This window comes from Lolium perenne, chromosome 1 (genome assembly GCF_019359855.2).
Source record: "Lolium perenne isolate Kyuss_39 chromosome 1, Kyuss_2.0, whole genome shotgun sequence".
Lineage (NCBI taxonomy): Eukaryota > Viridiplantae > Streptophyta > Magnoliopsida > Poales > Poaceae > Lolium > Lolium perenne.
Window position 1 is genome coordinate 222,211,376 of NC_067244.2, and position 22,851 is coordinate 222,234,226.

At 40.9% G+C, this 22,851-nt stretch overlaps 1 protein-coding gene, 1 long non-coding RNA gene and 1 pseudogene across 2 annotated transcripts; all 3 read left to right on the forward strand.

Annotated features, from left to right (window-relative positions):
• Positions 1 to 5,785: 5,785 nt before the first annotated feature.
• On the forward strand, positions 5,786 to 6,973 carry LOC127338796 (thioredoxin reductase NTRA-like; annotated as a pseudogene).
• A 4,817-nt stretch (positions 6,974 to 11,790) lies between these two features.
• LOC127325632 (uncharacterized) lies at positions 11,791 to 12,706 on the forward strand. Its single transcript, XR_011750872.1, has 2 exons — positions 11,791 to 12,219; positions 12,292 to 12,706. It is a non-coding gene; the product is annotated as an uncharacterized lncRNA (long non-coding RNA).
• A 7,274-nt stretch (positions 12,707 to 19,980) lies between these two features.
• On the forward strand, positions 19,981 to 22,240 carry LOC127327297 (uncharacterized). The gene is made up of 7 exons (XM_051354078.1): positions 19,981 to 20,344; positions 20,453 to 20,798; positions 20,927 to 21,049; positions 21,274 to 21,339; positions 21,512 to 21,577; positions 21,714 to 21,773; positions 21,870 to 22,240. The coding sequence occupies exons 1-7, from the start codon at positions 20,130 to 20,132 to the stop codon at positions 22,011 to 22,013; spliced, it is 1,020 nt and encodes a 339-aa protein (XP_051210038.1). The 5' UTR covers positions 19,981 to 20,129; the 3' UTR covers positions 22,014 to 22,240.
• Positions 22,241 to 22,851: the final 611 nt, after the last annotated feature.

A 22,851-nucleotide genomic window follows, 5' to 3' on the forward strand; every position in this document is an offset into this window, starting at 1 on the left:
CGACGATCATGGCTCCCATGACTACAAAGTGTTTTAGCCATGGAGATCGAAGTACATATTGAACCTTGTAGGTATGGTTTACTTTGTGATCAAATAAATGATTTGTGGACAAAGGATTGATTTTGAACAATGATAAACCAACTACAAACAAAGAAGTTATGATGGGCCCTGACTCCGTTAAAATGGCTATACGCCATGAAATCCAAGATAGATGAATACTTTTTGAAAGTAAATGGATCTATGAAATTGATGGACTTGGATGAAATATCCTTGAAGAAGTTCAACTTGTCGAAAAGTTGTTTACGACAAAGTTCAAAGAGTTGACTACGATAAGATTAGATCTTCCGTAGCAATGCTTATAGTCTATGTGGATTATTCTAGTAATCACTACATATTTCTTTTATGAGATATGCTAGTAGGATGGCAAAATACACTACTTAACAGAAGTGTGTATTAAAGGTGTATACAAGATACAACCAATTGTTTTGCTAGTCCGTGGAATACTAGATAGGTATACGAACTTCAATTGGATGAAGTAAGTATCACGGAGTTGGAATCTTCACCAGATGAAATAGTCAAAAAGTTTTTGATTTCATCAGAAACGATGAAGATGCTTGCATTTGCAAGAAATTAAGTGGGAGCGCTGAGACATATTTATAATACTTATGTAGATGACATATAGTTGGTTATAAATGATGTAATTATATACTTGATTAAAAAGTTTTCATTGAGAAATTAACTTCAATGAAAGAATATGGACTGAAACATATTTAGTGTCAAGATCTATGAAGATAGATTGAAACACAAAATAAGTTTTAAGTCAAAGTACATAGAATGGATATTGAAATAGTTCAATATAGAAATATGAAGAAAATATTCTTATCATGTGAAGTTTTAACAAGACTTGAGTGTATCTGACACTCAATGAGTAAAAACACATGAGTGATTATAGATCACAAATAATATGTACACAATCAGATGTCATGTGCTCTTAAAAATGTTATGAGCATGTACCAGAATGATTCATGTGATGATCATTGAAAAACAGTAAGAATATTCTTGAGTACTTGAAAAGAACCAAGGATATATATATAGTTTTGTATGGAGAAATGACAAAACAAATCGCTGTAAGGTGTTGCACCGATATTAGTTTTGTCACAAATGAAAATAAAATTTCAAATCTCAAATTAGACTAAGTGTTGTTTAAAAGGTAGCACAATGAGCTAGAAGTTGTCTATTCTAGATTTAGAAGAGTTCTAAATATTGTGACGGATTCTACAAAAGAAGGCAGAGTATGTCATTGTTTTGACAATGACAAAGGATGTTAAGTCAAGAGGTTCTTTGAGAACTTGGTGTATTTCCGACAGAGTCAGAACTTTGAAGCTATATTGTGTGTGACAATATTAGTGACATATTTCAGACCGCGAAATTAAGGTTCCACCAGAAGACCAAACATATTTAATGCCGACTCATTTGGAAATGAGTGATGCGTTGAGACGCAAATGAATTGCAAAATACATACGTTTCTGAGCGTGTCAGATCCGTTGACTAAAACCTCTCCCGTGAGCAAAACATGATAAAGCACCAGAAGGCCAAGGTGTTATATCTTTACAAATGTAAACTAGATTATTGACTCTAGTGCAAGTGGGAGACTGTTGGAGATATGCCCAAGAGGCAATAATAAAATGGTTATTATAATATCTTTGAGTTTATGATAATGTTTACATACCATGTAATAATTGTATTAACCGAAACATTGATACATGTGTGTTATGTGAACAACAAGGAGTCCCTAGTAAGCCTCTTGTATAACTAGCTTGTTGATTAATAGATGATCATCGTTTCATGATCATGAACATTGGATGTTATTAATAACAAGGTTATGTCATTATGTGAATGATATAATGGACACACCCAATTAAGCGTAGCATAAGATCACGTCATTAAGTTATTTGCTATAAGCTTTCGATACATAGTTACCTAGTCCTTATGACCATGAGATCATGTAAATCACTTATACTGGAAAGGTACTTTGATTACATCAAACGCCACTGCGTAAATGGGTGGTTATAAAGGTGGTATTAAGTATCCGGAAAGTATGAGTTGAGGCATATGGATCAATAGTGGGATTTGTCCATCCCGATGACGGATAGATATACTCTGGGCCCTCTCGGTGGAATGTCGTCTAATAGCTTGCAAGCATATGAATGGTTCATAAGAGACCACATACCACGGTATGAGTAAAGAGTACTTGTCATGAGACGAGGTTGAACGAGGTATAGAGATACCGATGATCAAACCTCGGACAAGTAAAATATCGCGTGACAAAGGGAATTGGTATCGTATGTGAATGGTTCATTCGATCACTAAAGTCATCGTTGAATATGTGGGAGCCATTATGGATCTCCAGATCCCGCTATTGGTTATTGGTCGGAGAGAAGTCTCAACCATGTCTACATAGTTCGCGAACCGTAGGGTGACACACTTAAGGTTTGATGTCGTTTAAGTAGATATAGAATATGGAATGGAGTTCAAAGTTTTGTTCGGAGTCTCGGATGGGATCCAGGACATCACGAGGAGTTCTGGAATGGTCCGGAGAATAAGATTCATATATAGGAAGTCATATTCCAAGTTTGGAAATGATCCGGTGCATTTATGGCAGGTTCTAGAAGGTTCTAGAAAAGTCCGGAAGAATGGCACTATGGAAGGTGGAGTCCCGGAGGGACTCCACTAGCATGGTCGGCCAGCCCTAAGGGGAAGGAATCCCAGGTGGATTCCACCCATGGTGGCCGGCCACCCCCCTCAAGGAAGGGGTGGGACTCCCACCTTGAGTAGGAGTCCCACCTTGGCTAGGTTTCCCACCTTATGCCAAGTTTGTGTGTTGGGGTCTTATTCGAAGACTTGGACTACAACTCTTGGGGGTTCCACCTATATAATGAGGAGCAAGGGGAGGGGTCCGGCCACTCAAGCCTTCACCTTGGCCGCACCCCTTGAGGCCGGCGCCCAAGCCCCCCTCTCCCCAAACCCTAGCCTCTCCTCCTCCACATACAAACTCCCGCAGCGCATAGGCGAAGCCCTGCCGGAGTTCTCCACCACCACCGCCACCACGCCGTCGTGCTGTCGGGATTTCGAGTAGGATCTACTACTTCCGCTGCCCGCTGGAACAGGGAGAAGGACGTCGTCTTCATCAACACCGAACGTGTGACCGAGTACGGAGGTGCTGCCCGATCGTGGCACCGTGATCAAGATCTTCTACGCGCTTTTGCAAGCGGCAATTGATCGTCTACCGCAGCAATAAGAGCCTACTCTTATAGGCTTTGGAAATCTTCAAGGGTTAGTCTCGTTCATCCCCTCGTTGCTCCCATCTTCTAGATTGCATCTTGGCTTGGATTGCGTTCTCGCGGTAGGAAATTTTTTGTTTTCTATGCTACGAATCCCTACAGTTACATGAGCATGGTTGAGCACACACGCATAGGTCGCGCTTTCAACAATACACGCCGATATCAGCGACCAGTTTTATCTCTAACACTACTAGGAAAACTCGTATAGGTAGAAATGTATTCTGTGACACATTTAAAAAGGCCTGCTCCACAATAGTATTTATGTGGCGCATAAAAAATATGCTCCACATAATTGTTGGAATTATGTGGCGTATGCACAGAAATACACAATTTTGTGGTGCATATTGCTATGTGCACCACATAAATCACATAAATGCATATTTATGTGGCGCACATTGATATGTGCGGCGCATATTTCTATGTGCGCTACAAGTTTTATTTCTTGGATTTTTATTTTCTATATTTTAAAAAAATTAGATTTTTTTAAATTTTTTAGAATTTTTAGAATTTTTGCCAATTTTTGAACTTCTAGGATTTTTTTGATATTTTAAATTAGTACATTTTAAAATTTCAAGAAATAATTTTAATATTTAATATTTAATTTTTTAAATTTTTAAGATTTTATATTTTTTTGAAATGGTCCTTTTATTTTAAAATTTTATATTTTTTGAAAATTTTCAATTTTTTAGATTCTTTTCCATTTTTTGAACTTTAAGGATTTTTTTGGAAAAAATTAGTTTCCTTAAAAGTTTATAAAAAATTGTAAACTTTTTAAATTTGCAATTTTTTTTGGAATTTTTAAACTTTGTAATTTTTTGACATTTGTATTTTTTTGTTTTTTGGAAATTTTTAATTTCCTTTTGAAAATTTTGAAGTTTTTTTATTTTTTGAGAAATTTTAAAACACGCCTAAACACATATATATACACCTACCACACATAAACTCATGGAAAAAAATAGCGCGCTATTCCAACGCTAATAGCACGCTATAGCATATTTAGAGAACCGACGCTACGCTATTTCAGCGCTATAGCGCGCTATTCGCGTTAATAGCACGCTATAGCATGCTAATAGCGTATTTTTAGATCCACGCTATTTTGTTATAGCGCGCTATTTTTTTCCTTGCATAAACTACACACATCTGCACACATATACACAAATAAGCCTTAAGAGGGTTGATATGATACTATTATCAATAAGAACTTTAGTAGTACAAGGAAGCTCAATCCAATAGAACTTAAAAGTTTAGCATGCTTAGGTTGGAGGAGTTTGAGGATTGGTGATCTAGCGGGAAGTTATCATTTCAATACGATTTGGGATATGTCCGAAGTGTTACTTGATGTTCAAAAAATTCAAATATTTAGTTTTTCCAGATTATTTCATTTTTTGAGTTTTCCTGATTTTTTTTTTAGTTTTTGGATTTATTCGAGAAATTTAGTGGCGTAACTTCAGTGGCACATGAAATATGCGTCACAGAATTCCAAAAACGTACGCCACAGATATGCGGTTTCCAAGTAATGTAAGCTCAGCAAGAGTCCAAAGATTTCTCTAAAACCACTTCTTCAGGACACGTGGTGTTTGGGTTTAACTTCATCCACACGAGAGCCGCATGATTGTTTGTGTACATTGGCTAGCTAGATATTCTAAGACTGGTCATAGTGGGGAGTAACTTAGACTAGTAACATATGTCATGTTACTAGTCTAGGTTACTATCTTCATAGTGGGTAGTAACTTATATGTGGTGTCATACATTGTATCATTTATTATGTTGTAGACTCATCTTTCCTCGAGGAGTGTGATGTTATGGTAACATAGCTAGTTACCACCTCACTCTCTTTCTTCATTTATTAGCATGCCATGTCACTAAAATGCCTTGAGATGTGTGATGTTACTAGCTATGTTACTCCCACTATGAGCAGTCTAAACTAATCAATGAAAAAGCGAGGCACCGATGACCATAAACTAGCTAGGTACCAGCCACACACACCCATCCAAGCTAATTATATACTATACTAAACGTGAACAGGTTTGATTTTTCTCAGATTTTTGGATTTTTTTTGAGTTCACATCGTGGTGACACGTAGGTGTTTAATTGCACATTGTCTTTCGGTGTGCAGATGTTTTGGTGCATCTGAGATTATTATGGGAGCCATGGATTCATTTTTTAGTACTAACGCGTGTGTCGTTCCGTTGATATGCTTCTGAAATTTTGATGTTCACGCTGCGTGGCTTTGGCATTGTTCCAGCCTCTGCGTTGTCCCAGTTGTTGTCGGTAGATTTGTCGCCTACACGTAGCACCACCACTTTGCATGTTATCTCCACAGGTGGCCTCTCTCGAGAACTCCAGATTTCCCCTCTCTCTCTTTATTCATCCTCACAATGCCCGAAGCAAATTCCTCCTCCCTCTCTCAGTCCATTGCCTCCCCAATTATCCCCGTGCTCCTGCTGCTATCGATGGAGGACCGGCTGGTGGGGAGGTTCCTCCTGCTGGTCGCCGTCGCCGTGGTGGGCGACTTCCCGTGGGCGGATGCTCCCTGCTCTGTTTTCGCGGCTAGCCGGCGGTGCCTCTCCCCATTACACCCAAATCCTCGGCTGCCGCCGCCGTCGCCCCTTCAGCCGGCCTTGATGCCCCTCTGCTCCAAGCTCGCCGCGCTGCTCCGGAGGTCCCGCCCCTTCGGCGCCGCCGCCTCCGCGTCTGTAACCACCGCCGCCGCCAACGGGATGGAGGAGGCCGCAGCGGGTACATTGCGCACGCGCGTCTGCATCATCAGCAGCAGGCTGGCCGCGCACACGGCACCGAGCTCAGGCCCATGCTCTTCGAGGGTTGGTTCGCCAACAACATCGTCGCGGGAGGCCAGCTCACCACCGCCACCGATGTCGAGAACTTCCCGGGCTTCCTCGACGGCATCCTCGGCATCGACCTCATGGACCACTGCTGCGCCCAGTCCGTGCGCTTCGGCACCAACTTCTTCTCCGAGACCATCACCTCCGTCGACTTCTCCGCCCGCCCCTTCCGTGTCTCCTTCGACGACACCGTCATCCACGCCAACTCCGTCATCATCGCCACGGGCGCCGTCGCGCACCGCCTCCATTTCGCCAGCTCCGACGCGTTCAGGAACCGAGGGATCTCCGCCTGTGCCGTGGGCAACGGCGCCTATCTTCCGGAACAAGCTCATCGCCGTCGTCGGCGGCGGGGACTCGGCCATGGAGGAGGCCAACTTTCTCACAAAGTACGGCTCGCGCGTCGACATCATCCACCGGCGCGACGCCTTCCACGCCTCCAAGATCATGCAGGCCCACGCTCTCTCCAACCCGAAAATCCAGGTCGTCTGGTACTCCGAGGTCGTCGAGGCCTACGGCGGCTCAGACGGTGGCCCCTTGGCGGGCGTCAAGGTGAAGAACCTGGTCAGCGGCGAGGTGTCCGACTTCCAGGTGGCAGGGCTCTTCTTCTTCATCGGGCACGAGCCAGCGACCAAGTTTCTCGGTCCATAGCTCAAGCTCGACTCCGAGGGCTACATGGCCACCATGCCGGGCTCCACGCACACCAGTGTCAAGGGGGTCTTCGCTGCCGGGGACGTTCAGGACAAGATGTACCGCCAGGTCATTACTGTCGCTGGATTAGGTATGTACTAAGCTATATTCAACCCTTAGCTTCTGTTTTTGTTGATCAGGATCAGGCCTTTATTATGTCTAAGTTGCCTTGATGATACTGCATTATAATTACGACTAGAAATCAGTGCCAATCATGGGTGTGCCATTTGGTTAAAATTTAGAATTAAGCTCTTTGCTGCATCATGTTTTTCCCCATTTGTACAGTGAGCTCCAGCAGTATACAATCATGATACTGAATTAGTTGTTGTTGTATATTCTACAGAGCAAAAGCGACAGAGACTAAAGATGGTTTTGTCGTAGGTTGGCAGAGTGTTGATTTAGTAAATCGGTGTGCTCTTAATTTACATGATTAGGCCACCCAATGTGCATACGAATTGGTTCAGACAATTCTTAGTATTCATCTCCTCCACAAGTCAAGACTCATCTAATAATGCCACTATTCACAAGCCTTGATGTGGTCACGATTCTCCAACATTCAAAAGAATAATGCACAAATGTCTCACCAGAGGCCCCTTTCTCAACTTCACTATGCAGATTTCAAAAGAAGCCTGGTGACCGGGTGTATACGTGAGCACGCATCCATTGGTTGACACGTGTCATATCTAGCAATCCACTGTTACCATCATTGTTGGGTTAGCAAACCACATCAGCACTAACAGCACTTCCAAATCACGTAGGACTCACCTTTTTGAATTCAAATAGTGGGCCAGATGCACTTTCAAATCACGTAGGACCCACGCCAAGTACGCTTAGCGATGGATAAGACAACGTCAAGGCAACAGATCCAATTGACGAGAACCGGATCTCAACGCAGATCATGTGGCATCTAGAGGGTGCTCACGTATACACCTAGTCACCAAATCCCCTCTCATGCAGATTTCAGTTTGAGTTTTTGAAAGAGAAGTACCTATTAGTGTTTATTGTGGAATTTAATTTTCTTACTGTGGAATGGGATATTTGGATGACAGAGTATGCTTCCAAAAGATTTTTTTTGCTTCTTCACAAAATTTATAGGTTAGAAATTGAGATGCCTGCAGTATTTTTTTAACATGATAAATGAAGGGCATACGATGGAACCAATAATTTATGCATTTTCAGTGCTGATAACAGTATGATTGTTATGGACCTGCTGACACGGCTGCTGCCAACTGTCAGACGCGGAAGCTCATGGAAAAGCATCACGATGGTGTTAAAAGAGATATTGTTCTCCATGCCATACCACATGTTTTTCTGCTGAAGATGAAATGTGAGGAGGTTTGCTGCCACAGTACACATCTGCATGGTTGTTCTTGAGCAAATATACCGTCTTTCTTGATAAATCTGAATATCTCCATGCGATAACTACAAGGCATGAATATGACAGCGCACTGTCGCATTTACAAGCCATATAGTTCATCCAGCTGAGTGCTACATCTCACCCAAGTTCTTCAATGTGGCAGCCCAATTATTTATTGGAAGCTTTTTTTTGCTTTCCGAGCCTGATACCTACTTTGTATCTCTCTCGGATATATGTAGGTCTGTTGAAGAAAATATGCGCATTTCGTGTGCATATCAACCTAAAAGTACTAGAGCATTCCTGTTGTTCTTTGATCAGCACCAGATGTTCATGTCCCTACATGCCCTGTTATCTATCTATTTCTTTTAGAGAATGGATACATAAGAGAGACTTGCAATTCACATACCTACGGTTCAGTTCGGTTGTGTTGTCTCCCAGGCAGTGCATTTGAAAATAAAAGGTCTACCTATGAACACTTATATTTTAATCGATCTTCTTTGCCCATTGAAACTATGCTCGAATTATAGCTTAGCAGTATTAGTTATCTATGTGCTAGAAAAGCTTAAATATTTTTTAATCCCATTGTCATTAGTCTATAATACCTTTTATGTCATTTCCATGTGCATTGAAAGTATAATATTATGTAGCAGAATCATGGAGGAGTTGGTTGTTTATGACTGGTGTGACTGGGTAGTAATGATATGGTGTTCGTGTACATAGACCATGTTTGTATGGATAATAAGTAAAATATATGTCAATATATGTCTTTCCTTAATCTAAAGTAATCTCATAATTCTGCAGAAAAGAAAATGGTGTTAATGTATTATGGTTCCTAAATTAGTCTGTCTTTGGTCTGAAGGTTAAGAGGACGAGCCCAATGTAGTACTCTGCATGTCCAGCGAATGACATTGTGCTACCTTGGTCCATATTTGGTGTTCCTGGCAGTGCGATCTATATTAGTCATTACACCATAGCTCTGATTTTATGGTATGATCTTATATATTCATAATATTCTTTTCAGTGGCAATGCAAGAAGATTGGTGTTGACTGTAACTGCGTTGGAAAAAAAAACTCATCCCCGTGTTGATGCTTATAAGTGCCCTAGGAGTTCATATATATCACACGAGCTAAGGTAACCTTATTTAAAAAATTGATCTTTTCCATGAGGTTAACCAACTGATGATTGTGCTTTTATTTAAAGGTCCATGGTGCTTGGTTTGACATTATGTCTGTTATTATGGTAAAACATCTGCTGGAAGAGTTAGCTGCCATATTTGGATTGTACATCAATCAAGGTAGGTAGTTTGTTATTCCATCTCAACGCTAATTACGGCACCATCAATTTTAAAGAATAAAAATTAGTTAGAATCTTAACAGTAATAACTTATTCTCCTCACATCTACCACAATGATGTACTTCCTAATTTCAATGTTCTCTGATGGTACGTAATTTTCGGTTGCTCCACAAGTTAACTTTCAAAATTAATATATATTTGCTTATAGTAATGTTGCCGATAGAGGAGTAGGGTTGATGCAACAGTTACTGTGATTTCAGTTTTTTGTTAGAAGTCAGCTTTTGTTTTGGTTGGAGTTTCTCTTTTATGTCATGGTTTTAAGCATAATGAGTCTCCTTTTACGATTAAGATATGTAGATGTTACAAAAATATGATCTGTCGATATGTCCCATCGTCCATGGATGAATGTCCAGGGTTTTTGTTTTTCCAATTTCTTATTCCTTCACTTGGTACGCACGGTTAATATGCCTTAGTAGATAGCGAGTTGGAAGATAGGCGTGTTTCCTTTATTTTTGTAATATCTGTCATGATTACTTGGTTTGATTGTCCTTTCGATTTTCCACTATATTGATCTACTATCTTGCTAAAAAACTCCTTTTTTGGGGTGCTTTTTGACTGATTTACAGAGAGGCAGAATGGAAGGTACAGTTCCTGGAAAAAAGAGTAGATCAGTTTAGGGATCAGCTGAAGGAGGGATCTATTTACACCACTGAGAAATTTGATTTGTATGATCCTAGAAAGAGCTACAGGTCAGTGGATCATCCTTTGCGGATCTTCTTTACTATGAGGACTATTCTGTCAGAGGTGGTGCCGCCGCCGGAGAATTTTCCTATGTACACCTATACTACTGTCCCGTTTAGCATGCTGTCAGATTGCATTGATCAGAATAACTTATATCCAGTAAGAATACAGTCGTTTGATCATTGATTTATTTGTGTACCGTTTGTTTTCTTGGCAAAGTTTGTTTTGTGTTATGACAATTTAATTACTCTGTGCAGATTTACAGATGTTGTCGGATGGCTTAACAAAGTCACCGATGTTTTTGCCTCCTTATGGTAATACAAAGAGCCAAAAGAGACAAATTTATATCACGGATGGAAGGTGTCGATCGCTGCTATCTTAAATTTCTTTTTTCCATAGTGAGTATTTGCTTCTTCTAATTACCATCTGGTTTATACATGTGTTACTTTATGAAGCGAGCATGCTATTGTTACTTTGTCGGGAGAGATGTTGATAGACTAATGGAGGCATCAAATCAAGAACCTGCTATCGTGTTAATTGTTGGCATGACTGTCAGTCAGTACTTAGGCATTGCACGCTCTCACCTCTGTTTTTGCATTGTCCTGTTGTATATCTTTCTTTTCTCCTGATTTGTGCTAGCTGTTGTATCCAATAAGGTGCTGCAGGCTATTTGTTTAATAACATGCGTATCTTGCATATGCCACAGGTCGATGCATCTGCCAAGGCACATCGAATTACACACTGGAAACCAAAGTCATACAGAGCCGACCGTATCAATGATCACGGAAATAGCGACATTAGGACCCAATTGCATCATGGTATGTTTGGTGTTTTATAGTATGTTTTCTTCCCTGCATTCTCAGACTAAATCAATTGATAATCGTGTTTAGGGTGAACTACATCTGGGCATGGGCAGCCCGGCCCGGACGGCCCGGCCGACCCGGCCCGAAAATCCCGGGCCGGGTCGGGTCGGGCTTGCACTTTGGGCCGGGCTCGGGCCTGAAATCTGAGCCCGAACGTCGGGCCGGGCCGGGCTCGGGCCTTCATTTTTTCTCATTTTAGCCTGGTCGGGCCGGGCTTCTCGGGCCGGGCCGGGCTTTTTACTCGTTTGGGCCGGGTTCGGGCATAAATTACAGGCCCGACGGTCGGGCCGGGCCGGGTTCGGGCTTGACATTTTAGGTTCGGGCTTTTTCGGGCTTGGCCCGAAACCCGGCCCGGCCCGAGTTTTGCCCAGGTGTAGGGTGAACGGTACAAGATGTCCATTTGAATTACTGAGGTTCTTACAGACAAAGGCTGGTATTACATAAGTTGCAAAGAATGTTAGAAAAAACTTAAGCTAGATGATAGGGTATACAAATGCCCGCCCCTAAGTGTCCTGCTGTTATACCTCTTCCAAGGTACACACGTATTTGTCATATCTTCTGTTCTTCAGGATGTTTATTCTCCAGTTTCTTTTTTTGTGGCAAATGCTTACGTCATTTTTTTTCCTTTTGTTATTGCTTTGTCGGATATAGTTTTATTGTCCGAGCAGTTAATTCTGCTTCAGCAGATCCACATACCGGCAAATTCACAAACTTTATTTGTTTGGGCCTCGCGGAGAGGTTGTTGTCGGAAAAGAAGCATTCACTTGTGTCCAGTGAACGGCTAATACTGTGCTTCAGGATTTGCTTGCCATCGTGGGAAGAGAGTTCAGCGTTGTTGTTGCTCCTAGATGTGAATCTCGCTGGATACATTGCACAGCCACCTTCGGGTCCAGATTGCTGATCCGATTTCCGTGCCACTGTTACTCGATGACGGGGCATGGATAATTCAGCCACAAGTCAAGGCAATGAGAATCTCTCTGCTCCTCCTGAAACTCCAAAACATGTTCAAGGTCCAAGTGAGACTTCCACTCCACCACCATCTATGGATCCCACGTTACAAAGTGCAGCATCATCGGCTTCTGTTATTGATGAGGTATAACTGTGTTGCCTTTACCAGAACACATGTTCTTTTAGGTTTCTGACAAGCTATGTGTTTTTATTGTAGACTGGCTCTCATGTGGCTGAAGGGGAAATACGAAAAAATGTTGTTAGCGGCAAGAACCCTAATCTTAGAAGGGATTACACTGCACAGATGATGACTAGGATCTTGGACACACAGGATAAAAAGGGCACAATATCTTGGACATCTGTCTACACACTGGTCTTCTGCAGATGAATACAGCGAGGGAGCTTTGTTATTCCCGAGCTGTTGTTCAGGGCCTATATGTTTGGACCCTGAATACACTTTCATGTTTATGTATCTATGTCAACCACCCGGTTAGGCTATGTGCTTAGGTTGTATGTGTTATTTAGCCTCATAGATGTTGTGTTTGGATTGCTAGAAGCGATTTGTCAGTTGCCGTTTCTAATGTACTATATCTTTCCCCGCACTGCTTATGTTTTATATTGTACAATTTCCAGTCTCTGTTCTTATGTTATGACTATGATCATTTGTTTTGCCACCTATACATATGCTATTTCCTAATTTCTTCAGCCTAATAATAATTTGCACCTTATATTTTTTCGTCGTGTTGATTAGTGTTGCAATTTTATTAAATGCGTATATTATGAACTGCACATGACATACATTTACCACGACCTAGCGCGGCGTGTCGCCGCGCCTACTTTTGCTAGTTACACCTATAGTCCTACAACATGGATACGATGTGAAGGTATGTTCCTAGAACTTGCAAAGACTGAAGTTGTGGTCCTACAAGTTTCAACATGGTGATCATTGGTCCTAGACAATCCGGAGGTGATGCATGGACGCCACATAGTTAAAGGGAAATGTGATGGCCATTCAGCTATTTTTTCTAAAGAATACCTGAAGAGATTTATTCCAATGCGATAAATTCCACATCTTTATTTATGAGTGGAAAAAATAAAAACTCTCCCCGCGTGGAATCCCCTCTAATCCCTAACCCTAGAGAGTGGCGAGCTACGACCAGGGTGAGCGGAAAGCTACGGTAAGGGTGAGCAACGAGGGAAAGCTAGCAAGGGCACAAACAATAACGGTGAGTAGCGAGGTCGCAGTTGCTGGTGATAGCGTTGGCACAATCAGTAGGGATGACGGCGAGGAATGGAATGTGCCTCCAATATCTACTACCCTATGTCGATCAAAACGCTGACAAGGGCAACTAGGCGAAAATCCGAATAGTTCTCCTGTTGCTCTATGCTCTGTAGAGTAGTTCTCTTATTTTGGAGATGAAACTCAAACTTAACTTAACTTGTGAAACTATGTTAAATGTTTGTATGATAAAATCTAACTAGCTTATGGTGAAGATCAATCAATTGGAGATGGGGTTAAATGCCACAAGAAGTTGCAGAAAATGAGAAACAGAAATGTGAGAGATATTGAGGAAAAAACATTATTTAGCTTTTGGTTAAGATAAATCAAATGGAAATTGAGGTAAAGCAAAGAAAGGCAGGGAAGAACGCAATACAAAGAACACATAAACTAAGATTTTATTAGAAGTAATGATAGTAGAGAGATAGCATTTGCGATCATTTTAGCTTGTTGTTTGGTCACGTACTGTGTTTGTACATGTGTACTATTTGGTGATAAAAAAATTGACTACTGCAATATGTTATTTTGTATGTGCTCAATCTTGCCTCAGTTGACATATTGACTGATTCCTTTTTTTCCAATCTAATTTGCTTGCAATATTGTCTATTGTTTGCATTCTATTTGGCAGTGAAATGAAAATGAAAATCAACTATATTGCTTTGCTAACTAATGGAATAAATAAAAATCACAGATATATTACTTTGCTAACTAATTGTCAATAGGCCATAACTTATTTTTGGAAGCTTTTCTACATAAAAAATTTACCTTGTAGATGATCTATTCATTTTAGTATCTTTTATTTATTTGCTATCATCTATTTTTTCTATTTATGCCTATAAATATACATTTTCTAAAAATAATTAGAGGAACATTTGAGCAAAAATTAGGTGGCGAGGAATACTATACAAATTTCCGCTAGATCAAATGGATCTTAATTTAGGTTGTCCTTCCCACTTTCATTCATAAAAGTCATGTCTTTACATGGGCATGGTTGACCACACATGCATAGGTTGAGCTTTCAACACTACACTCCCTATTTTGGTGACTTGTTTCAACTCTATGCTTAGCATGAATCGAAAGATTTATTTAAGTGCGAATATATTCCCGTCTTTTAGTTATGAGTAGGAAAATAAGAACACTCGTGAAAGGACCCATCCAATCCCTAACCCTAGAGACCGGTGTATTGCGGTCTGGGTAAGAATGGAGTTGTGGCTAGGGTGAGTGGCCAGGGCAAGCTAGATAGGTGACACAAACAAAATGAAGGTGGCGACGGTGAGCGGTGATGTCGCAGGTGGCTGCGATGGCGTTGGCGGAAGCAGTAGGGAAGACAATGTGGAATGGAAGGTGACCTCCATTGTCTACTACCCTACATCGATGAAGACACCAACGAGAATGGCTGGGCTAGAACTTGTAGTTTTTTTTTTTTTGATGTTGTCATACTCTCCGCTTTGTAGTAAAATTATCATATTACAAAGCTAAAAGTGAACTTAACAACGAAAAATATGTTAAGTTTTTGTAGGATAAAATCAAACTATCTTATGGTGAAGATCAATTAATTGGATATGGGGTTAAATGCCATTAGCAATTGTACAACCCGAGAAGGAGAAACTTGAGAGATGTTGAGGAACAAAACATGTAGCCTTTGGTTAAGATAAATCAAATGGACCTGGATATAAAGAAAATGAAGACATGGAAGAAAGCAATGCGGAAATCACATAATGAAGTGCTTACAAGTAGAGGCGGGAATGAGAAATCATTTATGATAATTTTAGCTTGTCGTTTGGCCATGTATTTTGTATGTGCTCTAATGATCGGGGATTTTTGTGAGTGATCTTGTTGTGTGTGAGTGAGAGTGTTATGTGTGAGAAAGTGGTATGTGTGTAGTCTTGGTTGAGAAATAAAATTGACTATTGCAATATGTTATTTTGTATGTGCTTGTCTAGCCTCAGTTGACAAATTGACTGGTTTCCTGTTTTGCAATATGATTGGCTTGCAATATTTCCTATTGTTTTGCATTCAATATGGTAGCAAAATGAAAAATAACAGTTAGCAAATATATTGCTTTTCTAAGTAATGGAGAAATGAAATTGCATATACTGCTTTGCTAACTAATGCTCATGAGGCCGTAACTTCTTCCTGGAAGCTTTTCTACGTAAAACTGTTATCTTGTAGATGATCTGTTCATTTATATATTGTTTTATTTATTTATTTGTTTTCTTTTTTTGTCCGTTCATGTCTATAAATTTATATTCTCAAAACTAACAAGATGAACACTTGGGAAAAATTTAGCTGATGAAGAATACTCTACAAATTTCCAGCAAATCAAGTTAACCTAATTAAATTGTCCTTCGTCGTTCAATTTACAAAAATCATGTGGTTACATGGACATGGTTGACCACACACATATCGTTCGTGCTTTCAACATTGTACTCTATCTTTCAGTTACATGTTTCAACTCTAAGATCTGCAAGGTTCCAAAAAAAAATCTAGCACCACTCCTTGAGGACGCGAAGTGTCTAGATAGATATTCCAATCTAATCACCAGATCATAAAACAGCTAGTAGCCAACCACGCAACCCGTCGTCGTCGACCCAAAGGTCAAAACTCTCACAAGTCATCACAAGTCAGATCCCCGTGTCCTGTATCTGAAACTGAACTTCACAAGTGCATATTAGATAAAATTTCGTAGGATAAAATCTAACTAGCTTTTGGTGAAGATCAATCAACTCGAGATGGGGTTAAATGCCATAATCAGTTTCAGAATGTGAGAAGTAGAAATGTGAAAGGTGTTGAGGAAGAAAACATGAAGCTTTTGGTTAAGATAAATCAAATGGAGACGGAGATAAATAAAAGAAATGCATGGAAAAAATTGCAGAGAGCACATAAGGAATAGCTTAAACGTAGAGATAGGAGAGTGATATCATTTGTGATCATTTTAGCTTGTTGTTTGGTCATGTATTGTTTTTGTGCGTGAGTGATCTTGTTGTGTGTGAGTTAGAGTGTTATATGTGAATGAGTGGTATGTGTGTACTATTGGTTGAGTAATAAAATTAACTATTGTGATATGTTATTTTGTATGTGCTCGATCTTGCCTTAGTTGATAAATTATATGATTTCCTTTTTTGCAATCTAATTTTCTTACAATATTGCCCATCATTAAGGGAAGGAAATACGCTTGGAGCAATATGCAAGAGGATCCACTATTGGAACAATTGGATTGGTTTTTCACCTCTCTGCATTGGACAACTTTCTTTCCATCAACAATTGACACCACACAAGGAAAACCAACTTCCGATCATGTACCTTGTGTCATTAATATCAAAACCTCTATTCCGGCCAGTAAAGTTTTCAGATTTGAATCTTATTGGGTTGCTCACTCTGGTTTCCAACAAAGAGTGGAAGAAAGTTGGTCCAAACCAACTCACAAAAATAATAGTGTTGCTAATTTAAATGCTAAATTTAAGAGGCTGAGATATGATGTTAAACACTGGAGTAAGTCAATTTCAAAGTTAACCATATGTATTCAAAAAACCAACAATGCTTTGCTTGAGCTAGATATTATTGAAGATTGTAGGCCTCTATCACTTGCTGAAACAAATTTCAGGAAAATTCTCAAGCAACATCTGGCTAGATTATTGGAATATCAGAATGCATATTGGAATAAGAGATGTACCATCAGGTGGACTAAATTTGGAGATGATAATATAAAATTATTTCACTCAATTGCCACTGAGTGCCACAGAATAAATTCAATAGAATCTCTGTAGAGCACTGATGGAAACTGTGTGACTAAACATTCAGATAAGGAGAAGTTAATATATAAGACTTATAATCAGAGGCTTGGAACTTGCTCTATTCCTACTATGCAACTTGATCTAGAGGATTTGATTGAGCCAACACCTGGTCTACATGCATTATCTTTCCCTTTTACTAAGGAGGAAATTGATAATGTCATAAAACACATGCCTGCAGACAAAGCACCTGGGCCTGATGGATTTAATGGAAAATTTCTTAAAGCTTGCTGGAAAATAATCAAGGAAGATATTTATCAACTTTGTTTTGAGTTCTATGAAGGGAAATTGAATTTGGAGAGTATTAATATGGACTATATTACTCTGATACCAAAAACTGGTGTCCCTGAAGGAATAAATGACTATAGACCAATCACACTCCTCAACTGTGTACTCAAAATTATAACAAAGTTGTTGGCTAATAGATTGCAGAAGGTAGTCTTACAAATTATCCACAATAATCATTATGGATTTCTTAGGGGAAGGAATATACAAGATTGCCTTGCATGGGCATGTGAGTTTCTGTATCAATGTCAAAAGTCTCAACGGGACATTATTCTCTTAAAACTGGACTTTGCAAAAGCTTTTGACACTATTGATCATTCCGCTATGATAAAAATAATGAAGCAAATGGGATTTGATGAAAAATGGCTCCAATGGATACATATGATATTCTCTTCTGGAAGTTCTGAAGACTACAAAATGGAGTCCCTGGCAGGCAATTTCACTGTAAGAGGGGACAAGGGGATCCTTTATCTCCTCTTATCTTTGTACTAGCTGCTGATCTGCTACAATCTGCCATTAATAAAGCATTCCTTCAGGGATCATTAAAGCTTATATTTTAATCTGATTTCATCAAGGACTTTCCAGTAATCCAGTATGCAGATGATACACTAATTATTATGCAAGCATATCTTGTTCAGATCTCTATAATGAAGGATATCTTAAATAAATATGCATTGTCTACTAGGCTGAAAATCAATTTTCATAAATCCTCACTAGTGCCAATAAATCTTTCAGAAAATACTGCTCAAAATATGGCTGCACTATTGGAATGTAATATTGCTGCTATGTCATTTACTTATCTATGTTTGCCCTTGGGAACAACAAAGCCTTCTGTACAGGAGATGGTGCCCTTGATAGATAAACTTGAGAGGAGAGTTTTTGCTTCCTTTCTCATGATGCCTTATAGTGGAAGAGTCTCTGTGGTGAATTCTCTCATTAAATCCATGGCAACTCTCACTATGTGCTCTCTCAAGATTAACCCCAGGATTTTGGAGACTGTTAAAAAAATAGAAGACATTGTTTATGGAATAAAAAACAGAGGATGGGGAAAAATGCAATTCATTGGCAGCTTGGAATATGGTTTGCAGACCTAAAAAGAAAGGAGGGCTTGGGGTGTTAAACCTTAAAATTCAGAACCAGGGATTGCTTTTGAAATATCTGCATAAATTCTACAACAAGGTGGATACTCCCTGGGTACATTTGATTTGGAATACTTATTACAGAGGACATATCCCCCATGCTTTACCCCCATGTGGCTCCTTTTGGTGGAGTGATGTTTTCAAATTAACACCCATTTTTCGAGGGATTGCATCAGCTAAAATTGGAGATGGCACCACTACACTTTTCTGGAAAGATTTATGGTTGTCTCAAATTAATGCTAAAAAATTCCCAAGAGCTTTCTCTTATGCCACCAGGGAAGATGTTTCAGTTCAAGGAATTTTGAATGCTTCCAGCCTCTCTGATAATTTCTTCCTCCCTTTATCACCTGAAGCTATGGCTGAGCTTAGGTTATTACAAGCACAAAATGTTTCTGTGCAACTCACAATGAATTCTCATGATACCTAGACATATGCATGGGGATCTGATACATACTCATCAAAATTATACTATAAATACTGTTTCAGAGAGATCACTCCACACAATACTTTTAAGTGGATCTGGAAGTCCAAATGTACTCCCAAGCAAAAGTTCTTTGCCTGGCTGGTACTGTCTGATAGATTGAACACAAGAAACCTGCTGAGAAGAAGACACTATCAAATCAACTCCTCATACGAGTGTCTGCTGTGTGATAAAAAGTTGGAAGAAACAATTGAACACATGCTCCTTAATTGTGAGTTTAGTACTTCCTGCTGGGATACGCTGAACCTCCACTGCCAACAGATTGGTACACGGCTGCAGATTGTATAAAAGGGGAGGGCACAATGGAAAAACTGATGTTTATGGAAATCTTCACTGTTGGATCTTGGTGCATATGGAAATAAAGGAATGACATGATCTTAAAAAATATAGCCCCAACATTAGACTCCTGGAAAAGAAGATTCAAAGAAATTTTCCCCTGCTCATTCATAGATCAAAAGAAGAGTTACACTTTCTAAAAACTAACTAAGAGGAAAATTTGAGAAGATTTAGCTCTTTCTAAAAACTAACAAGAGGAACATTTGAGAAGATTTAGTTGATGAAGAATACTCTGTAAATTTCCGCCAAATCAAGTTAACCTTAATTAAGGTTGCCGTTCCCACTTGAATTCACAAAATTCAAGCTGTTACATGGGCATGGTAGACCACACATGAATCGGTGGCGCTTTCAACACCGCATTTCCAATTTCGGTGACCCGTTTCAAGTTTCAACTCTAAGCTCCGCAAGGGTCCAAAGATTTCTCTGGCACCACTCCTTCAGGACGCGAGGTGTCTGACTTTGACTTCCATACACACGACAGCCGCGTGACTGTTTGCGTACACTGGCTAGCTAGATATTTCAATCTAATCACCGAAAAAGCGAGGCAGTGACGATCATAAACTAGCTAGGAACCAGCCACGCAACCCCGTCGCCGTCGACCCAAAGGTCAAAATTCTCACAAGTCATCAGAAGTCAGAGCCCCGTGTGCTCTTCACTGCATCACAAGTCCCACACTGCCGAATCCCTCGCTACGGTCAGCATATATACATCTCCGATTAATTCCACTGCATCAAGGCGTTGGCCATGGCTGAGGAGTGGTGGAGCTCGGCGCGCACCGGCGGCGTCCACGCGTTGGCGTGCTCCACGACATCGCCGGCCACCACCGAATCAGGAACTACCAGGCTGCCGACGACGAATACGATGAGCTCCCAGCTGCAGCCTGGCCTACCAGACTCCGCCGCAGCCGCCTCGTCGCTCTTCCTAGACGATCCTCACATGGACTGGACGCAATCCTTGATGTAAGTACTGTGCAGACATCGAATTGAACTAGCTAGCAGCCTTCTTCCTCTCCTCCCCTTAATTACATACTGCGACAACGTTGATTAGCTTCTGATTATACCACGCAGGGGCGGGAGAATAGCGGCATCGGAGGCCCCGACGAGCTTCAACGCGCTGCTCCACCTCCAGGGCGACGCCAGCCGCCAACTCCTGCTCGCCCAGGCGCCGGCAGCGCCTCCCGTGCCGCCGCCGACACTGTACTCGGAAAGCCACTACTTCTCCAGCTTGGACAGTAGCTACGGTGACACGCCGGCGATCTGCCAGCAGCTGCTGCTCAAAAGCTCGGTACCCCCTGCTGCGGAGCAGCAGCAGTTCCCTAGCTTCTTCAGCTCGTCGGGGCTCTTTGATGCGCGGGCTCAGGGTCAGGGATCGCCGTCGCTTCTGTCGCAGGCTCAAAAGCCTAAACCCCTCAAGGTCTGTGGCCGACACTGCTGAATTCCCGATCAGCTTAACCTGAATACGTTATGGCAAAATTGTTGTGTTTGCGTACTGTATGATCGAACTAGGGTTTCTTCTAACTTTGTTTCTGAATTCCGATGCAGTCCAATACTGCAACTCAACCTGCGGTTCAGGACGCATGCTCGTCGTCGGCGGCGAGGAGAAATTCCCCTGCGGCAGCGAAGAAGCCCCGCATCGAGACGCCGTCGCCGATTCCGACTTTCAAGGTGCGTGAGCGGCGATCCCAAATAACCGCTCCATCGATCAGGATGTCCCCACTCCCCGGCCAGCCCTCCCCCAAACTAATTAATTTACTCGTTCTTCCACAGTTATTTTTCACACACTGATGGAATATACTTTTGTTGAATGTTGAGCTACTGGTCATCTCTGCTATGCCATCGAGTGAACTATAATGCCTACGCTGGATTGCTTTTGATTGCTGTGCGTGCAGGTGAGGAAAGAGAAGCTTGGGGACAGAATCACCGCACTCCAGCAACTGGTCTCGCCTTTTGGAAAGGTATCCTTTCCTTCCAGCCGTTCCTTGCTAATTTCGTTCTGTGTTCTCTGCATCATTGCCTACGGAGCAGTTCACTTTCTTTCGTTTCTGTTTATTGTTCTACAATTATCTATGCCAGTAAGTTGATGTGTATTAATTTGTACCTTTCCTGCATCGAACCGCTGCTTTTTAGACTGATACGGCATCGGTTCTTCACGAGGCCATCGGATACATCAAGTTCCTTCACGATCAAGTCGCCGTAAGTGCCCAAATTCCATAAGAAACCCCTAAATGCATGGTCCAATTTTTTGTGTTCCTACTTTACTGATTCCGAAACAATTAACGAGCATAAGTACTCTCATGATGAACACCCTACATGTTGGGTTTGTCTGCAGTCTCTGAGCTCGCCGTACTTCATCAGCTCTGGCCGTGCCGTCCAGGGTCAGCACCAGCAGGTAATTATGTTCTCATGTAGTTCTCTTATCTGCAAGCGTATGTAGTAACTTTGTACTCCTTTCGCACATATAAATTTAACTTTTTTCACGAACTAGGGTTCCGATAATGAGGGAGGCGAGGCGAAAGAGGACCTGCGGAGCCGAGGCCTGTGCCTCATCCCGGTGGCGAGCACTTATGCGGTGGCGAACGAGACGGCGCCCGAGTTCTGGCATCCTACCTTTGGAGGCACATTTCGATAGACAGGCTTAGTATCTGGTAGCATATTATAGCTAGCTAGGCCTAGGCATTTATACATGCTTGCTTTTCTGCTTGTTAAGCATTGTGTACTCATGCCATACCAGTAAAACGCAATGTTGAAGCAAGTGCAAAAGATGCTTTAAGCAATCAGCAATGTGCTGTCAAAGTGAAACAATGTGCATAATGCACCGAAGGAAAGCAAAAGCAATAAAGGAAATAATTTTGGGGAGAGTTTACTCGCTACAAATTCAATATAAATTAAAACGTATAGGTCAGTAACACATTTTTGGGGGGAAATTCATAATCTTGACCAGGAGGTCCAGGAACGCATGGTCTCAAAATCTGGACCAGGAAACGTCTAGTCTCAAGATCCTGGACCACCACTCCAATATGCTTTGACATAAAAAAATTGTAATATTTGAAACTTTTGAGAAAATAATCAAGAACGTATACTTACTCAGGTAGATTTTTTGTAAAATAATAATGTCTATTTGCCAAGTCTTTTTTAAAAACGAGAAGCCTACAATTCAAATTTCAAAGCTTACACTCATTTTTAAGTTTTCTTGTTAAGTTTTAGCACTATTTCCTCTGTGACGTCATAGGTTACAAGAATCCGTTCCTATGAATGTGCACTGGTCATGTGGCTGAGATTTTGAGAACCGACATCCCCGATTTCAAAAATTGCTCTAAGAGCTCATTTGGTGCCCCTCATTTCATTTGATAGAAATGAAATGAAATGAAACTGGTGCTATTATTTCATTTGGCAAATCTACAAAAATGGCATGGTACCAAGCTGAATTAATGTTAGGAATGGGGTGAAATCCATGGAATTATCAATTG

Excerpts from the sequence above, each read along its gene's own strand:
- LOC127327297 (XM_051354078.1), top strand. The coding sequence starts at position 20,130 with ATGGCTGAGGAGTGGTGGAGCTCGGCGCGCACCGGCGGCGTCCACGCG. Across the intron at positions 21,340-21,511 it reads TGGTCTCGCCTTTTGGAAAG|ACTGATACGGCATCGGTTCT; the intron begins GTATCCTTTCCT and ends GCTGCTTTTTAG. Across the intron at positions 21,578-21,713 it reads TCCTTCACGATCAAGTCGCC|TCTCTGAGCTCGCCGTACTT; the intron begins GTAAGTGCCCAA and ends GTTTGTCTGCAG.